General features: G+C 50.0%; 1 protein-coding gene across 1 annotated transcript in view; it reads right to left on the bottom strand.

The window, feature by feature from the left end:
* VSTM2B (V-set and transmembrane domain containing 2B) overlaps positions 1-15,057 on the bottom strand; it is a 91,269-nt gene that overhangs the window by 69,879 nt on the left and 6,333 nt on the right. Inside the window, exon 5 of the mRNA XM_069739290.1 lies at positions 8,835-8,867. Within this exon, the coding sequence (XP_069595391.1) occupies positions 8,835-8,867 (33 nt within the window). The remainder of the gene's footprint in view (positions 1-8,834; positions 8,868-15,057) is intronic.

Here is a 15,057-nt window from a genome sequence, read left to right as displayed (position 1 = left end):
GAAACATTGGAGCTTCTCCTTGATCTCTGGTCTGTTGATGGCATCTTTGTATTTTGGGGCCGACATCTTGGACCATTTGAAGGATGGTGGCAGGCTAAAGAGGCCGGTCTTTTGCGGGGTTTGTGAGGGTGATTTCTTTGTGGATTTGATGTATAGGAGCAGTTGGTTATGGTCTGACAGATGTGTTTGTGGGGTGACTATAAGGGCGCCAATATTTGTAGGGTCCATATCTGTGATGGCATAGTCTATCACACTGCTGCCCACATGGGAGTTTAGGGTATGTCTTCCCAGTGAGTCTCCCTTGGTGCGGCCATTGAGGATACGAAGTCCAAGGCTTCGGCATAGGTTCAACAGCGTTCTGCCACTTTTATTAACTGTGCAATCATAGCTGTTCCTGTCGGTGTGCACTGGGTTGTCACAGTCGGTATCTGCTCCAAGTATATAGATGTTTCCATCAGTGGTCAGGTAGTCTCTTTCTCTTCCCGTTCTTGCGTTGAGGTCTCCGTAGATGAGAACGTTCCCAAGAGTCTGGAAATGGGCAGCTTCAGTCTTTAGGGTCTCAAAGCTGTCTGGGTTGAAGTATGGAGACTCTGGAGGTGCTACGTACACTGCACAGAGGTAGATGTCGGCCACGGATGTGAGGATGGAGCGGCTTATTCTTATCCAGATATGGCTGTCTCCTCTCTTCACTGCTCTGATATGTTCATGGAGCTCTTCTTTGTACCATACTAATATTCCTCCTGAGCTCCGGCCCTGTTTGATGTTTTTGTTTTTCAGGGCGGAGACAGAGAATTCCCTGTATCCGATGGGGACATAGGATTCATTATTGGCCTTAGTCCATGTTTCAAGGAGGATCTGTATATCAATGTCTTTCAGTCTTTGGTTAAAGTCTGGGTCATTTGTCTTGTATCCAAAGGCTGAGGTGTTCAGGCCCTGGATGTTCCAGCTACTAATGATTAGAGTTGACATTGTGTAGCTGTATACCTTGTAATGGGCTGTCCTGCATAGGACATCTTGGGTTGCTGACTGGTGAACTTGTTGTAGGCAATTGGTCCAGTCGCGTGAGTTTCTTGCATATGGAGCTGATCATGGTCTTTATTTCTGCCAGCTCACTGCTCTGTTTCACTCTGTGTGGGGAGGGTGGTGTCTTCCATGGTTTGTGTCTCTCATAGACTGGTTTTCCATACAGGTTGCAGTTTTCAGTTCGTTGAGCATATTCCATATTAGGTCTGTTAGTTGGTGCTCTTCCTATAGGTTTTCGGTTTGTATGGGTTCTTGGTCCAGGGACTCTGTTGAGTACAATGTCTTTAAGTTCTTTGGCAAGAAGGCTGACTCCTTGGTTGTTAAGATGTTTGTCATCATACAGGTGGTGGAGGTTTATGATGGGATGTTGTGCCAGGGTGATGTCTAGCATCGTATTGATCTTGGCTATTAGTTCTCTGTTGACGTCTTGGGTGATGTATTGGAAGGAATCTTTTCTTGGCAGCAGAGATGACAGGATGATCTTGCTGCTGGGGAACTTCTGTTGTGTGGTCTCTGCCAGCTGACACAATTGTCCTGCTACCTGCTGGTGTTGGTCCTGGAGATTGTTGGTGCCAGTATGTATGATGATGTGGTTTGGGTTGGTGAAATATGGATTGTCAATTACGGCCTTTGCTTGTTCTATAGTTGAGCAGCGGATTTTGGAGACCTTTTTTCCTGGGAAGAGTCGCCTTGTATTGAGGTATTTTCCGTTGGAGTCTATAATCAGGACTATATCCGGACATGTTGGTTGGCTGCTCCTATGGGAGATTCTGTTTACGTTCTTCTTGTTGCTCTGTCCTGTTGTTGTGGTCTGTTTTTGTTCTAGACTTGGGGTTTGTTTGGTGCTTGGGTCTGGCCCATCCTGTGGTTCTTGGTTATTTTCTCTTTTGCCCTCAATATATAGGCAGTTATTTAAGTTAGTGGTGGTTTGGCTGTTAGCTCTCATTGTGTCTTCACCTGTCTCCTTCCCTGGGTCCCCCTCCTGTGTTAGGGGTGGTGTCTGGCTCTTTAGGTTTTCTATTTCTCCTTTTAATTTAGCATTTTCTTGCCGTAGTTCATATAGTTCATGTTTGATTTCCTGCACCGCTGAGTCCAGTACACACCTCAGTTTGGTTATCTCTGCATCTGTTGGGTCATTTGTCTGTCTTTGGATCTGTTCCTTAAGCAGTGTGAAGTCCCTCTCCAGCTGGGACAGGCATTCTCTGAGGGTGTCCAATGAGGGGAGTGCATTATTAGGGCTTTGGGCTGCAGGGGGGTCCCTGGTGGTCTTTTTTGTACGTGTGGGCCCATCACTCTTTCTACGTGCTGGCTTTACTATTTTATATTTTTGAGCCTTGAGTTTGATATGAGGGAAGATTTCCTCAAATGCCTCGAGGTTGTCCTCATTGCCCTGTATGACTATTATGCCAGAGTGGTATAGATTGATGGTGAGTGAGATATCCTTGTTTTGTGGGTCTTTTACTCTGATTTGTCGGCCCCTGTTGATGCCATTTTTTAGAATGTTTTTATAGTATTTGCACAAGGCTGTGTGCCATGCCTCAGGCTGCTCACTATAGAAGAGATAATTTGCTTTTCTCTTCTCTTTCTTAGTAAAGTCCGAAAAGCGAGTTTCTGGTTCCTCTTTGATGATGGAATGTTTTATGGCCTTTTTTTCTCTCAAGCTCCTGTGATCTCTGGGATATGTTATCTCCTTGACGCCTGAGACCCTGCCATCTGCTGGAGCTGAGGCACTGACCTCTATAGGGGGCTTAGCTATAGTGCTGGGATTTTCATTATCCAAAATATTATTTCTTTCCATGTTGCTTATTTTATATTGTGCTTGTTTTCTGGGGAGATTCTATAGGTTTTGATTCTATAGAGTTCAATGCTAAAGGGTTTGAGATGCAGAGAGATGGCCTTACCTCTTGGTGTTTAGCTCTGGGGTCTTCCAGCTTTCATATGCTCTGCCGCTTGAATCCTGTGCAGGGGGTAGATCTTCCTTATCATCGAAATTCCTCTTTTATCCTGGTTTATATTTTTCTTTCTTGGGTGTATTTTAGTCCTGCTCGCTTTTGCCTTCCATGGAGCACGTATTTTCCAAGTTTCGTCTTACAGGTTGCCCATTACAAGGTATAAATTGCTTAAATTTCAGGAGCTCATGTCAAATGCAGCTTACTCCTGGGAATGGTGGGCGGATATCATCTATCTATCTCTATCTATTATCTATCTATCATCTATATTATCTATCTATCTATCTATTATCTATCTATTATCTATCTATCTATTATCTATCTATTATCTATCTATCTATCTCCATGTTGCTCTGTTACATTTCACCTTCCGTCTACTTTTCTTGCCCTTGTGGTTCCTACATCCTGAGCACATAGATAATTTATGATCTGCGGTGGGAGGTGGGTTATTATATCGTCGAGGGGATTTGCTGTGGGCTTTGTAATAAAATTATTGCTGAAAGCCGCCTGATAGTGAATCCTACTAACTACAAACACACCCATGTTATCTATTCTCCTTGTTACCTTGTAAGCTGCTAAATATTTCAGTATTCGGCCATGTGACCCCCGTGAGTCCAGGATTGTGTAGACTTCTATGCACCAGTTTTATTTACTGACAGCAAGCAATTAAATAATTTCACACGAGTCCCAACCAACACAACATGATGGCTTGTTATTGATCTATTGGCTTGATAACAGCTTTTAAAAACGAATGGACAGGGTGAGTACAGGCTTCGTTTCTTATGGCCCCCTCGGACAGGGTGAGTACTGGCTTAGTTCCTTATGGCCACTCGGACAGGGTGAGTACTGGCTTAGTTCCTTATGGCCACTCGGACAGGGTGAGTACTGGCTTAGTTCCTTATGTCCCCTCAGGCGGGGTGAATACTGGGTTAGTTCCTTATGGCCCCCTTGGACAGGGTGAGTACAGGCTTAGTCCCTTTGGCCCCTCGGACGGGGTGAGTACAGGCTTAGTTCCTTATGGCCCCTCGGACGGGGTGAGTACAGGCTTAGTTCCTTATGGCCCCTCGGACGGGGTGAGTATAGGCGTAGTTCCTTATGGCCTCCTCGGACAGGGTGAGTACTGGCTTAGTTCCTTATGGCCTCCTCGGACAGGGTGAGTACAGGCTTAGTTCCTTATGGCCCCCTCGGACGGGGTGAGTACAGGCTTAGTTCCTTATGGCCCCGTCGGATGGGGTGAGTACAGGCTTAGTTCCTTATGGCCCACTCAAACGGGGTGAGTATAGGCTTAGTTCCTTATGTCCCTCTCGGACAGGGTGAGTACTGGCTTAGTTCCTTATGGCCGCCTCGGACGGGGTGAGTACAGGCTTAGTTCCTTATAGCCCCCTCAGACAGGGTGAGTACTGGCTTAGTTCCTTATGGCCCCCTCGGACAGGGTGAGTACTGGCTTAGTTCCTTATGGACCCCTAGGACAGGCTGAGTACAGGCTTAATTCTTTATGGCCGCCTCAGACAGGATGAATACTTGCTTAGTTCCTTATGGCCCTCTCGGACAGAGTGAATACTGGCTTAGTTCTTTATGGCCCCCTTGGACGGGGTGAGTACTGGCTTAATTCTTTATGGCCGCCTCGGACAGGATGAGTACAGGCTTAGTTCCTTATGGCCCCTCGGACGGGGTGAGTACAGGCTTTGTTCCTTATGGCCCCCTCGGACAGAGTGAATACTGGCTTAGTTCTTTATGGCCCCCTCGCACATGGTGAGTATTCGCTTAGTTCTTTATGGCCTCCTCGGACAGGGTGAGTACTGGCTTGGTTCCTTATGGCCCCCTCGGACAGTGTGAGTACTGGCTTAGTTCCTTATGGCCCCCTCAGACAGGGTGAATACTGGCTTAGTTCTTTATGGCCCCCTCGGACCGGGTGAATAAAGGCTTAGTTCCTTATGGCCCCTCGGACGGGGTGAGTACAGGCTTAGTTCCTTATGGCCTCCTCAGACGGGGTGAGTACTGGCTTAGTTCCTTATGGCCGCCTCGGACAGGGTGAGTACTGGCTTAGTTCTTTATGGCCCCCTCGGACCGGGTGAATAAAGGCTTAGTTCCTTATGGCCCCTCGGACGGGGTGAGTACAGGCTTAGTTCTTTATGGCCTCCTCGGACGGGGTGAGTACTGGCTTAGTTCCTTATGGCCGCCTCGGACAGGGTGAGTACTGGCTTAGTTCTTTATGGCCCCCTCGGACCGGGTGAATAAAGGCTTAGTTCCTTATGGCCCCTCAGATGGGGTGAGTGCAGGCTAAGTTCCTAATGGCCCCCTCGGACAGAATGAATACTGGCTTAGTTCTTTATGGCCCCCTCGGACAGGGTGAGTACTCGCTTAGTTCTTTATGGCCTCCTCGGACAGGGTGAGTACTGGCTTGGTTCCTTATGGCCTCCTCGGACAGGGTGAATACTGGCTTAGTTCTTTATGGTCCCCTCGGACAGGGTGAGTACTGGCTTAGTTCCTTATGGCCGCCTCGGACAGGGTGAGTACTGGCTTAGTTCTTTATGGCCCCCTCGGACGGGGTGAGTACAGGCTTAGTTCCTTATGGCCTCTCGGATAGGGTGAGTACAGGCTTAGTTCCTTATGGCCCCATCGGACAGGGTGAATACTGGCTTAGTTCTTTATGGCCCTTTCGGACAGGGTGAGTACTGGCTTAGTTCTTTGTGGCCCCCTCGGACCGGGTGAGTACAGGCTTAGTTCCATATGGCCCCTCGGACGGGGTGAGTACAGGCTTAGTTCCTTATGGCCCCCTTGGACAGGGTGAGTACTCGCTTAGTTCTTTATGGCCCCCTCGGACAGGGTGAATACTGGCTTAGTTCTTTATGGCCTCCTCGGACCGGGTAAGTACAGGATTAGTTCCATATGGCCCCTCGGACGGGGTGAGTACAGGCTTAGTTCCTTATGGCCCCCTCGGACAGGGTGAGTACTCGCTTAGTTCTTTATGGCCTCCTCGGACAGGGTGAGTACTGGCTTGGTTCTTTATGGCCCCCTCAGACAGGGTGAGTACAGGCTTAGTTCCTTATGGCCCCTCAGATGGGGTGAGTACTGGCTTGGTTCTTTATGGCCCCCTCGGACAGGGTGAGTACTCGCTTAGTTCTTTATGGCCTCCTCGGACAGGGTGAGTACTGGCTTGGTTCCTTATGGCCTCCTCGGACAGGGCGAGTACTGGCTTAGTTCCTTATGGCCCCCTCGGACAGGGAGAATACTGGCTTAGTTCTTTATGGCCCCCTCGGACGGGGTGAGTACTGGCTTAGTTCTTTATGGCCCCCTCGGACGGGGTGAGTACAGGCTTAGTTCCTTATGGCCCCTCGGACGGGGTGAATACTGGCTTAGTTCTTTATGGCCCCCTCGGACGGGGTGAGTACTGGCTTAGTTCTTTATGGCCCCCTCGGACGGGGTGAGTACTGGCTTAGTTCCTTATGGCCGCCTCGGACAGGGTGAGTACTGGCTTAGTTCTTTATGGCCCCCTCGGACCGGGTGAATAAAGGCTTAGTTCCTTATGGCCCCTCGGACGGGGTGAGTACAGGCTTAGTTCTTTATGGCCTCCTCGGACGGGGTGAGTACTGGCTTAGTTCCTTATGGCCGCCTCGGACAGGGTGAGTACTGGCTTAGTTCTTTATGGCCCCCTCGGACCGGGTGAATAAAGGCTTAGTTCCTTATGGCCCCTCGGACGGGGTGAGTACAGGCTAAGTTCCTAATGGCCCCCTCGGACAGAATGAATACTGGCTTAGTTCTTTATGGCCCCCTCGGACAGGGTGAGTACTCGCTTAGTTCTTTATGGCCTCCTCGGACAGGGTGAGTACTGGCTTAGTTCTTTATGGTCCCCTCGGACAGGGTGAGTACTGGCTTAGTTCCTTATGGCCGCCTCGGACAGGGTGAATACTGGCTTAGTTCTTTATGGTCCCCTCGGACAGGGTGAGTACTGGCTTAGTTCCTTATGGCCGCCTCGGACAGGGTGAGTACTGGCTTAGTTCTTTATGGCCCCCTCGGACGGGGTGAGTACAGGCTTAGTTCCTTATGGCCCCTCGGATAGGGTGAGTACAGGCTTAGTTCCTTTTGGCCCCATCGGACAGGGTGAATACTGGCTTAGTTCTTTATGGCCCTTTCGGACAGGGTGAGTACTGGCTTAGTTCTTTATGGCCCCCTCGGACCGGGTAAGTACAGGCTTAGTTCCATATGGCCCCTCGGACGGGGTGAGTACAGGCTTAGTTCCTTATGGCACCCTCGGACAGGGTGAGTACTCGCTTAGTTCTTTATGGCCTCCTCGGACAGGGTGAGTACTGGCTTGGTTCCTTATGGCCCCCTCGGACAGGGTGAGTACAGGCTTAGTTCCTTATGGCCCCTCAGATGGGGTGAGTACTGGCTTGGTTCTTTATGGCCTCCTCGGACAGGGTGAGTACTGGCTTGGTTCCTTATGGCCTCCTCGGACAGGGCGAGTACTGGCTTAGTTCCTTATGGCCCCCTCGGACAGGGTGAATACTGGCTTAGTTCTTTATGGCCCCCTCGGACGGGGTGAGTACTGGCTTAGTTCTTTATGGCCCCCTCGGACGGGGTGAGTACAGGCTTAGTTCCTTATGGCCCCTCGGATGGGGTGAATACTGGCTTAGTTCTTTATGGCCCCCTCGGACGGGGTGAGTACTGGCTTAGTTCTTTATGGCCCCCTCGGACGTGGTGAGTACAGGCTTAGTTCCTTATGGCCCCTCGGACGGGGTGAGTACAGGCTTAGTTCCTTATGGCCCCCTCGGACAGGGTGAATACTGGCTTAGTTCTTTATGGCCCTTTCGGACAGGGTGAGTACTGGCTTAGTTCTTTATGGCCCCCTCGGACAGGGTGAATAGTGGCTTAGTTCTTTATGGCCCCCTCGAACAGGGTGAGCACAGGCTTAGTTCCTTATGGCCCCCTTGGATGGTGTGAGCATAGACTTAGAGGCACCAGTACATTGATGCAGGGTCGGTGGAACATATTTGTGCTTGGCCTGAATAGAGGAGGGGTGGGGGCCCCTGTAGAGGATAAAGCCCCCATTGTTCCTGACTCTGATTGCTTCTTTATCTAGTTTTTTTTTCATCTCCATCATTTCCAGTCTTCCCAATTTTCACCCATTGTGGTTTAAGCCTCCCCATAAAGGCCTTTATTACAGCCTCGGCACTGATAGATTTCCTCCTAAAATATCCTAAACTTTAAGCTGAACTCATTCACTATCGATCCCGAGTCAGAGAATGAAGCATCGAAGATAAAACCACCCATCACCGGCGATTCAGGCCGCAATCACATAATCTGCAGCTCATCCTCCGCTCTTATTAATCTCATCCCGTCTCCCTGGGGACAAAATGCCATCGAAGTCCATGTTGGAAGGATGCAGTGCAGGAGTAGACATACCAGTGCTGCAACCTATGCAATCACACAGGGGACCACATCCGCCTCCAAAACAGGAGGGATTGTGCATTATGAAGAACTGCAGATGGTCCAGAAAAAGCTAATTTTTCATCTGGCTCAACGTATGGTTGTGCTATGTGATTTTACATCTACTTGTTGGAGTTGGACTTTCTTTCCTCTAGGTTTCGCTTTGCTTCCTCAGTTGCGCACCAGGCCAATGCGGAGTGACTTGTTGGCATCCACCAAACATGATCAACACTGCTACATCTGAGATGAGCGGTTTCACCAATTTGTGATTTGACTCCCTATTTGCCCACCATTATGATCACGCAGCTTCACATTTAATGTACCGAAGCAAAACCTTTGGCCAAATGAGCCTCCACTGTCGTCTATGGCTGCGATGCTTCATTTTTGCTAATTTTTACAAATAGGATTAAATTAAAGAGAGATCTGGCGACTTACACTGATTTTTGTTCCGTCCTTATTGGCAACGACCTGAAAAAAATGAGAGAGAAATAGAAGTGAGTGGACAGCGGCGTTACACTGTGGGACCTCTGCGCCATTGTGGGACCACTGCGCCATTGTGGGACCTCTGCGCCATTGTGGGACCTCTGCGCCATTGTGGGACCACTGTGCCATTGTGGGACCACTGCGCCATTGTGGGACCACTGCGCCATTGTGGGACCTCTGCGCCATTGTGGGACCACTGTGCCATTGTGGGACCTCTGCGCCATTGTGGGACCACTGTGCCATTTCTATCTGTCATGTCAACATTTGCCCCTTTTGGAGGTCATGCACCTGCGCATAATACCGCATGAATGAGGCTTTCATCAGCCATCTTGTGGCCACCATGACGGTAAGCAGTATCTTCTCAGCAGGAGCCCGGTGCTGCTCCCTGGCGCATGTTCACCTCCGTGGTGTTTACACATACAAGTAGCAGGGATAAATTGCCGATCTCTGCTACGTACTCAGATCCGTCCTCCCACACAATGTGCAAACATTTCACGCAACGGTGAGGAGAAGAAAATGGAAATGTTGTGCACAAACATGAAAAGACCAGGGGGTATCACTGTACCCCCGAAAATCTCACATTGGGGTCTATGGAGGGTGGGCAGTAATAATATATTGTAATATCAGAATATCTGCACAAACCAAGAGGAGCAAATGAAAAATCACAGCAGATAACCCTGCACAAAGGGAAGCAAGTGGGAACCCAAATATTGGGGCGGATAGATATTGATCGGCAGGGCGGGGTGGAGAAGGAAGTAATTGCACCTGGAGAAATAACAGGTGAAAGAAAGAGAAAAAAAAAGAAAAAAATAGTAAAGAAAGAAAATAACAGAAAAGAGAGAAGAAGAAAGACAGGACAATAAGGTGAGGCTGTAAGTGAGGCAGAGGAAGAAGAAGAGAAAAAGAAGAAATGTAAAGGGGGAAACATGAGTAAGAGGCAAAGAGAGGAGAGGTGAGATATGCAGAAAGGAGAGATGGAGAGGGAGGAGGAGGGGAGAGATGGAGAGGGGAGGACGAGAGGAGAGATGGAGAGGGGAGAGATGGAGAGGGAGGAAGAGGGGAGAGATGGAGAGGGAGGAAGAGGGGAGAGATGGAGAGGGGAGAGACGGAGAGGGAGGAAGAGGGGAGAGATGGAGAGGGGAGAGACGGAGAGGGAGGAAGAGGGGAGAGACGGAGAGGGAGGACAAGGGGAGAGATGGAGAGGGAGGAAGAGGGGAGAGACGGAGAGGGAGGACAAGGGGAGAGATGGAGAGGGAGGAGGAGGGGAGAGATGGAGAGGGGAGGATGGAGAGGGAGGACGAGGGGAGAGATGGAGAGGGGAGGATGGAGAGGGAGGACGAGGGGAGAGATGGAAAGGGAAAATGTGGGGAGAGCTGGAGAAGGGTGATGAGAGGGGAGAGATGAAGAGGGGAGAGAGGAGAGGAAGAAGAATGAGGGAGAGAGTGATCAGAGACAGATGTGCAGAGGGCAGAGGAGGGACAGGAGATTATCTGCAGAGATCAGGATGAGTGTCCCTTACATGTGTAGATATCTGTGTGTCTCACCTCCATGTATCACCTGTACACATCTGCTGTATATATATATCACCTCCTGTATATAGATTTCCTCCATGTGTCTTCTCCTCCAGCCTCTCTGGACTGATAGATCTACAGATTATCAGAATATAATCTAATAAATCAGACCACCATCCTCTGGATATTAGGACCTCTTCTCTGCAGCCTCCTCCTCTCTATGCTTGGCCTCCTCATCTATATACTTGGTCTCCTCTGCAGCCTCCATTCTATACTAGGATCTCTGCTTTGCAACCTCCTTCTCTATATACTTGGACCTCTCCTCTGCAGCCTCCTCTATATACTTGGACCTCTCCTCTGCGGACTCCCCTATATACTTGGACTTCTTCTCTGCGGACTCCCCTATATACTTGGACTTCTTCTCTGCGGACTCCCCTATATACTTGGACTTCTTCTCTGCGGACTCCCCTATATACTTGGACCTCTCCTCTGCGGACTCCTCTCTATACTTGGACCTCTCCTCCGCAGCCTCCTCTCTATACTTGGACCTCTCCTCTGCAGCCTCCTCTCTATACTTGGACCTCTCCTCTGTGGCCTCTTCTATATACTTGGACCTCTCCTCTGCATCCTTCTCCTCTCTATACTTGGACCTCTCCTCTGTAGTCTCCTCTATATACTTGGACCTCTCCTCTGCATCCTTCTCCTCTCTATACTTGGACCTCTCCTCTGTAGTCTCCTCTATATACTTGGACCTCTCCTCTGCGGCCTCCTCTATATACTTGAACCTCTCCTCTGCGGCCTCCTCTATATACTTGGACCTCTCCTCTGTAGTCTCCTCTATATACTTGGACCTCTCCTCTGTAGTCTCCTCTATATACTTGGACCACTCCTCTGCATCCTTCTCCTCTATATACTTGGACCTCTCCTCTGCAGCCTTCTCCTTTCTATACTTGGACCTCTCCTCTGCAGCCTCCTCTCTATACTTGGACCTCTCCTTTGCAGCCTCCTCTATATACTTGGACCTCTCCTCTGTAGCCTCCTCTCTATACTTGGACCTCTCCTTTGCAGCCTCCTCTATATACTTGGACCTCTCCTCTGTAGTCTCCTCTCTATACTTGGACCTCTCCTCTGCAGCCTCCTCGTCTCTATACTTGGACCTCTCCTCTGCAGCCTTCTCCTCTCTATACTTGGACCTCTCCTCTGCAGCCTTCTCCTCTATATACTTGGACCTCTCCTCTGCAGCCTTCTCCTCTATATACTTGGACCTCTCCTCTGCAGCCTTCTCCTTTCTATACTTGGACCTCTCCTCTGCAGCCTCCTCTCTATACTTGGACCTCTCCTCTGCAGCCTCCTCTATATACTTGGACCTCTCCTCTGCAGCCTCCTCTATATACTTGGACCTCTCCTCTGCATCCTTCTCCTCTTTGTACTTGGACCTCTCCTCTGCAGCCTCCTCTCTATACTTGGACCTCTCCTCTGCATCCTTCTCCTCTTTGTACTTGGACCTCTCCTCTGCGGCCTCCTCTATATAATCGGACCTCTCCTCTGCAGCCTCCTCTCTATTATTGGACCTCTTCTTTGCAGCCTCCTCTATATACTTGGACCTCTCCTCTGCAGCCTCCTCTATATACTTGGACCTCTTCTCTGCAGCCTTCTCCTCTTTGTACTTGGACCTCTCCTCTGCAGTCTCCTCCTCTTTATATTTGGACCTCTCCTCTGCGGCCTGCTCTTCTATATACTTGCACCTCTCCTCTGCAGCCTCCTCTATATACTTGGACCTCTCCTCTGCGGCCTGCTCTTCTATATACTTGCACCTCTCCTCTGCAGCCTCCTCTATATACTTGGACCTCTCCTTTGCAGCCTCCTCTATATACTTGGACCTCTCCTCTGCAGCCTCCTCTATACCTCTATATACTTGGACCTCTCCTCTGCGGCCTGCTCTTCTATATACTTGCACCTCTCCTCTGCAGCCTCCTCTATATACTTGGACCTCTCCTCTGCAGCCTCCTCTATATACTTGGACCTCTCCTCTGCTGCCTGCTCCTCTATATACTTGGGCCTCTCTTCTGCGACCTCCTCTCTATACCTGGACCTCTCATCTGCAGCCTTCTTCTCTCTATACTTGGACCCCTCCTCTGCAGCCTTCTCCTCTTTGTACTTGGACCTCTCCTCTGCAGTCTCCTCCTCTATATACTTGGACCTCTCCTCTGCAGCCTCCTCTATATACTTGGACCTCTCCTCTGCGGCCTGCTCTACTATATACTTGGACCTCTCCTCTGCGGCCTGCTCTTCTATATACTTGCACCTCTCCTCTGCAGCCTCCTCTATATACTTGGACCTCTCCTCTGCAGCCTCCTCTATATACTTGGGCCTCTCCTCTGTAGTCTTTTCCTCTATATACTTGGCCTCCTGTTCATCCTCCTCTATATACTTGGCCTCCTGTGCATCCTCCTCTATATACTTGGCCTCCTCTGCAGCCTCCTCTATATACTTGGCCTCCTCTGTATACTTGGTCTCCTCTGCAGCCTCCTCTGTATACTTGGCCTCCTCTATATACTTGGCCTCCTCCTCTATATACTTTGTCTCCTCTGCATCTTCCTCCTACATATACACTTGGCCTCCTCTGCAGCCTCCTCTATATACTTGGTCTCCTCTGCAGCCTCCTCCTCTATATACTTGGACCTCTCCCCTGCAGCCTCCTCTGTATTCTTGGACCTCTCCTCTGCAGCCTCCTCTATATATTTGGACCTCTCCTCTGCAGCCTCCTCTATATATTTGGACCTCTCCTCTGCAGTCGTTTCCTCTATATACTTGACCTCCTGTTCATCCTCCTCAATATACTTGGCCTCCTCCTCTATATACTTTGTCTCCTCTGCATCTTCCTCCTATATATACACTTGGCCTCCTCTGCAGCCTCCTCTATATGCTTGGCCTCCTCTGTATACTTGGCCTCCTCTGCAGCCTCCTCTGTATACTTGGCCTCCTCTGCAGCCTCCTCTATATACTTGGCCTCCTCTGCAGCCTCCTCCTGTATAGTCTTAGCCTCTTCTGCAGCCTCCTCTATATGCTTGGTCTCCTCTGCAGCCTCCTCCTGTATAGTCTTAGCCTCCTCTGCAGCCTCCTCTATACACTTGGCCTCCTCTGCAGCCTCCTCCTGTATATCCTTGGCCTCCTCTGCAGCCTCCTCTATATACTTGGCCTCCTCCTGTATAGTCTTAGCCTCCTCTGCAGCCTCCTCTATACACTTGGCCTCCTCTGCAGCCTCCTCTATATACTTGGACCTCTCCTCTGCAGCCTCCTCTATATACTTGGACCTCTCCTCTGCAGTCTTTTCCTCTATATACTTGACCTCCTGTTCATCCTCCTCAATATACTTGGCCTCCTCCTCTATATACTTTGTCTCCTCTGCATCTTCCTCCTATATATACACTTGGCCTCCTCTGCAGCCTCCTCTATATACTTGGCCTCCTCTGCAGGATCCTCTATATACTTGGCCTCCTCTGCAGCCTCCTCCTGTATATCCCTGGCCTCCTCTGCAGCCTCCTCTATATACTTGGCCTCCTCTGTAGCCTCCTCCTGTATAGTCTTAGCCTCCTCTGCAGCCTCCTCTATATACTTGGCCTCCTCTGTATACTTGGCCTCCTCTGCAGCCTCCTCCTGTATAGTCTTAGCCTCCTCTGCAGCCTCCTCTATATACTTGGCCTCCTCTGCAGCCTCCTCCTGTATAGTCTTGGCCTCCTCTGCAGCCTCCTCTATATACTTGGCCTCCTCTGCAGCCTCCTCCTGTATAGTCTTAGCCTCCTCTGCAGCCTCCTCTATATACTTGGCCTCCTCTGCAGCCTCCTCCTGTATAGTCTTGGCCTCCTCTGCAGCCTCCTCCTGTATAGTCTTGGCCTCCTCTGCAGCCTCCTCTATATACTTGGCCTCCTCTGCAGCCTATTCTTGTATAGTCTAGGCCTCCTCTGCAGCCTCCTCTATATCCTCTATATACTTGGCCTCCTGTGCAGCCTCCTCTTGTATATCCTTGGCCTCCTCTGCAGCCTCCTCTATATACTTGGCCTCCTCTGCAGCCTATTCCTGTATAGTCTTGGCCTCCTCTGCAGCCTCCTCTATATACTTGGCCTCCTCTGCAGCCTCCTCCGGTATAGTCTTGGCCTCCTCTGTAGCCTCCTCTATATACTTGGCCTCCTCTGCAGCCTCCTTCTGTATAGTCTTAGCCTCCTCTGCAGCCTCCTCTATATACTTGGCCTCCTCTGCAGCCTATTCCTGTATAGTCTTGGCCTCCTCTGCAGCCTCCTCTATATACTTGGCCTCCTCTGCAGCCTCCTCCGGTATAGTCTTGGCCTCCTCTGTAGCCTCCTCTATATACTTGGCCTCCTCTGCAGCCTCCTCCTGTATATTTTTGGCCTCCTCTGCAGCCTCCTCTATATACTTGGTCTCCTCTGCAGCCTCCTCTATATACTTGGCCTCCTCTGCAGCCTCCTCCTGTATAGTCTTAGCCTCATCTGCAGCCTCCTCTGTATACTTGGCCTCCTCTGCAGCCTCCTCCTGTATATACTTGGCCTCCTCTGCAGCCTCCTCTTTATACTTGGCCTCCTCTGCAGCCTCCTCTATATACTTGGCCTCCTCTGTAGCCTCCTCTATATACTTGGCTTCCTCCTGTA

Source organism: Ranitomeya imitator, chromosome 9, assembly GCF_032444005.1.
Source record: "Ranitomeya imitator isolate aRanImi1 chromosome 9, aRanImi1.pri, whole genome shotgun sequence".
NCBI classification, from domain to species: Eukaryota; Metazoa; Chordata; class Amphibia; order Anura; family Dendrobatidae; genus Ranitomeya; species Ranitomeya imitator.
The sequence above is the reverse complement of the archived record's forward strand: the minus strand, read 5'-3'. Positions and strand labels throughout refer to the sequence as shown.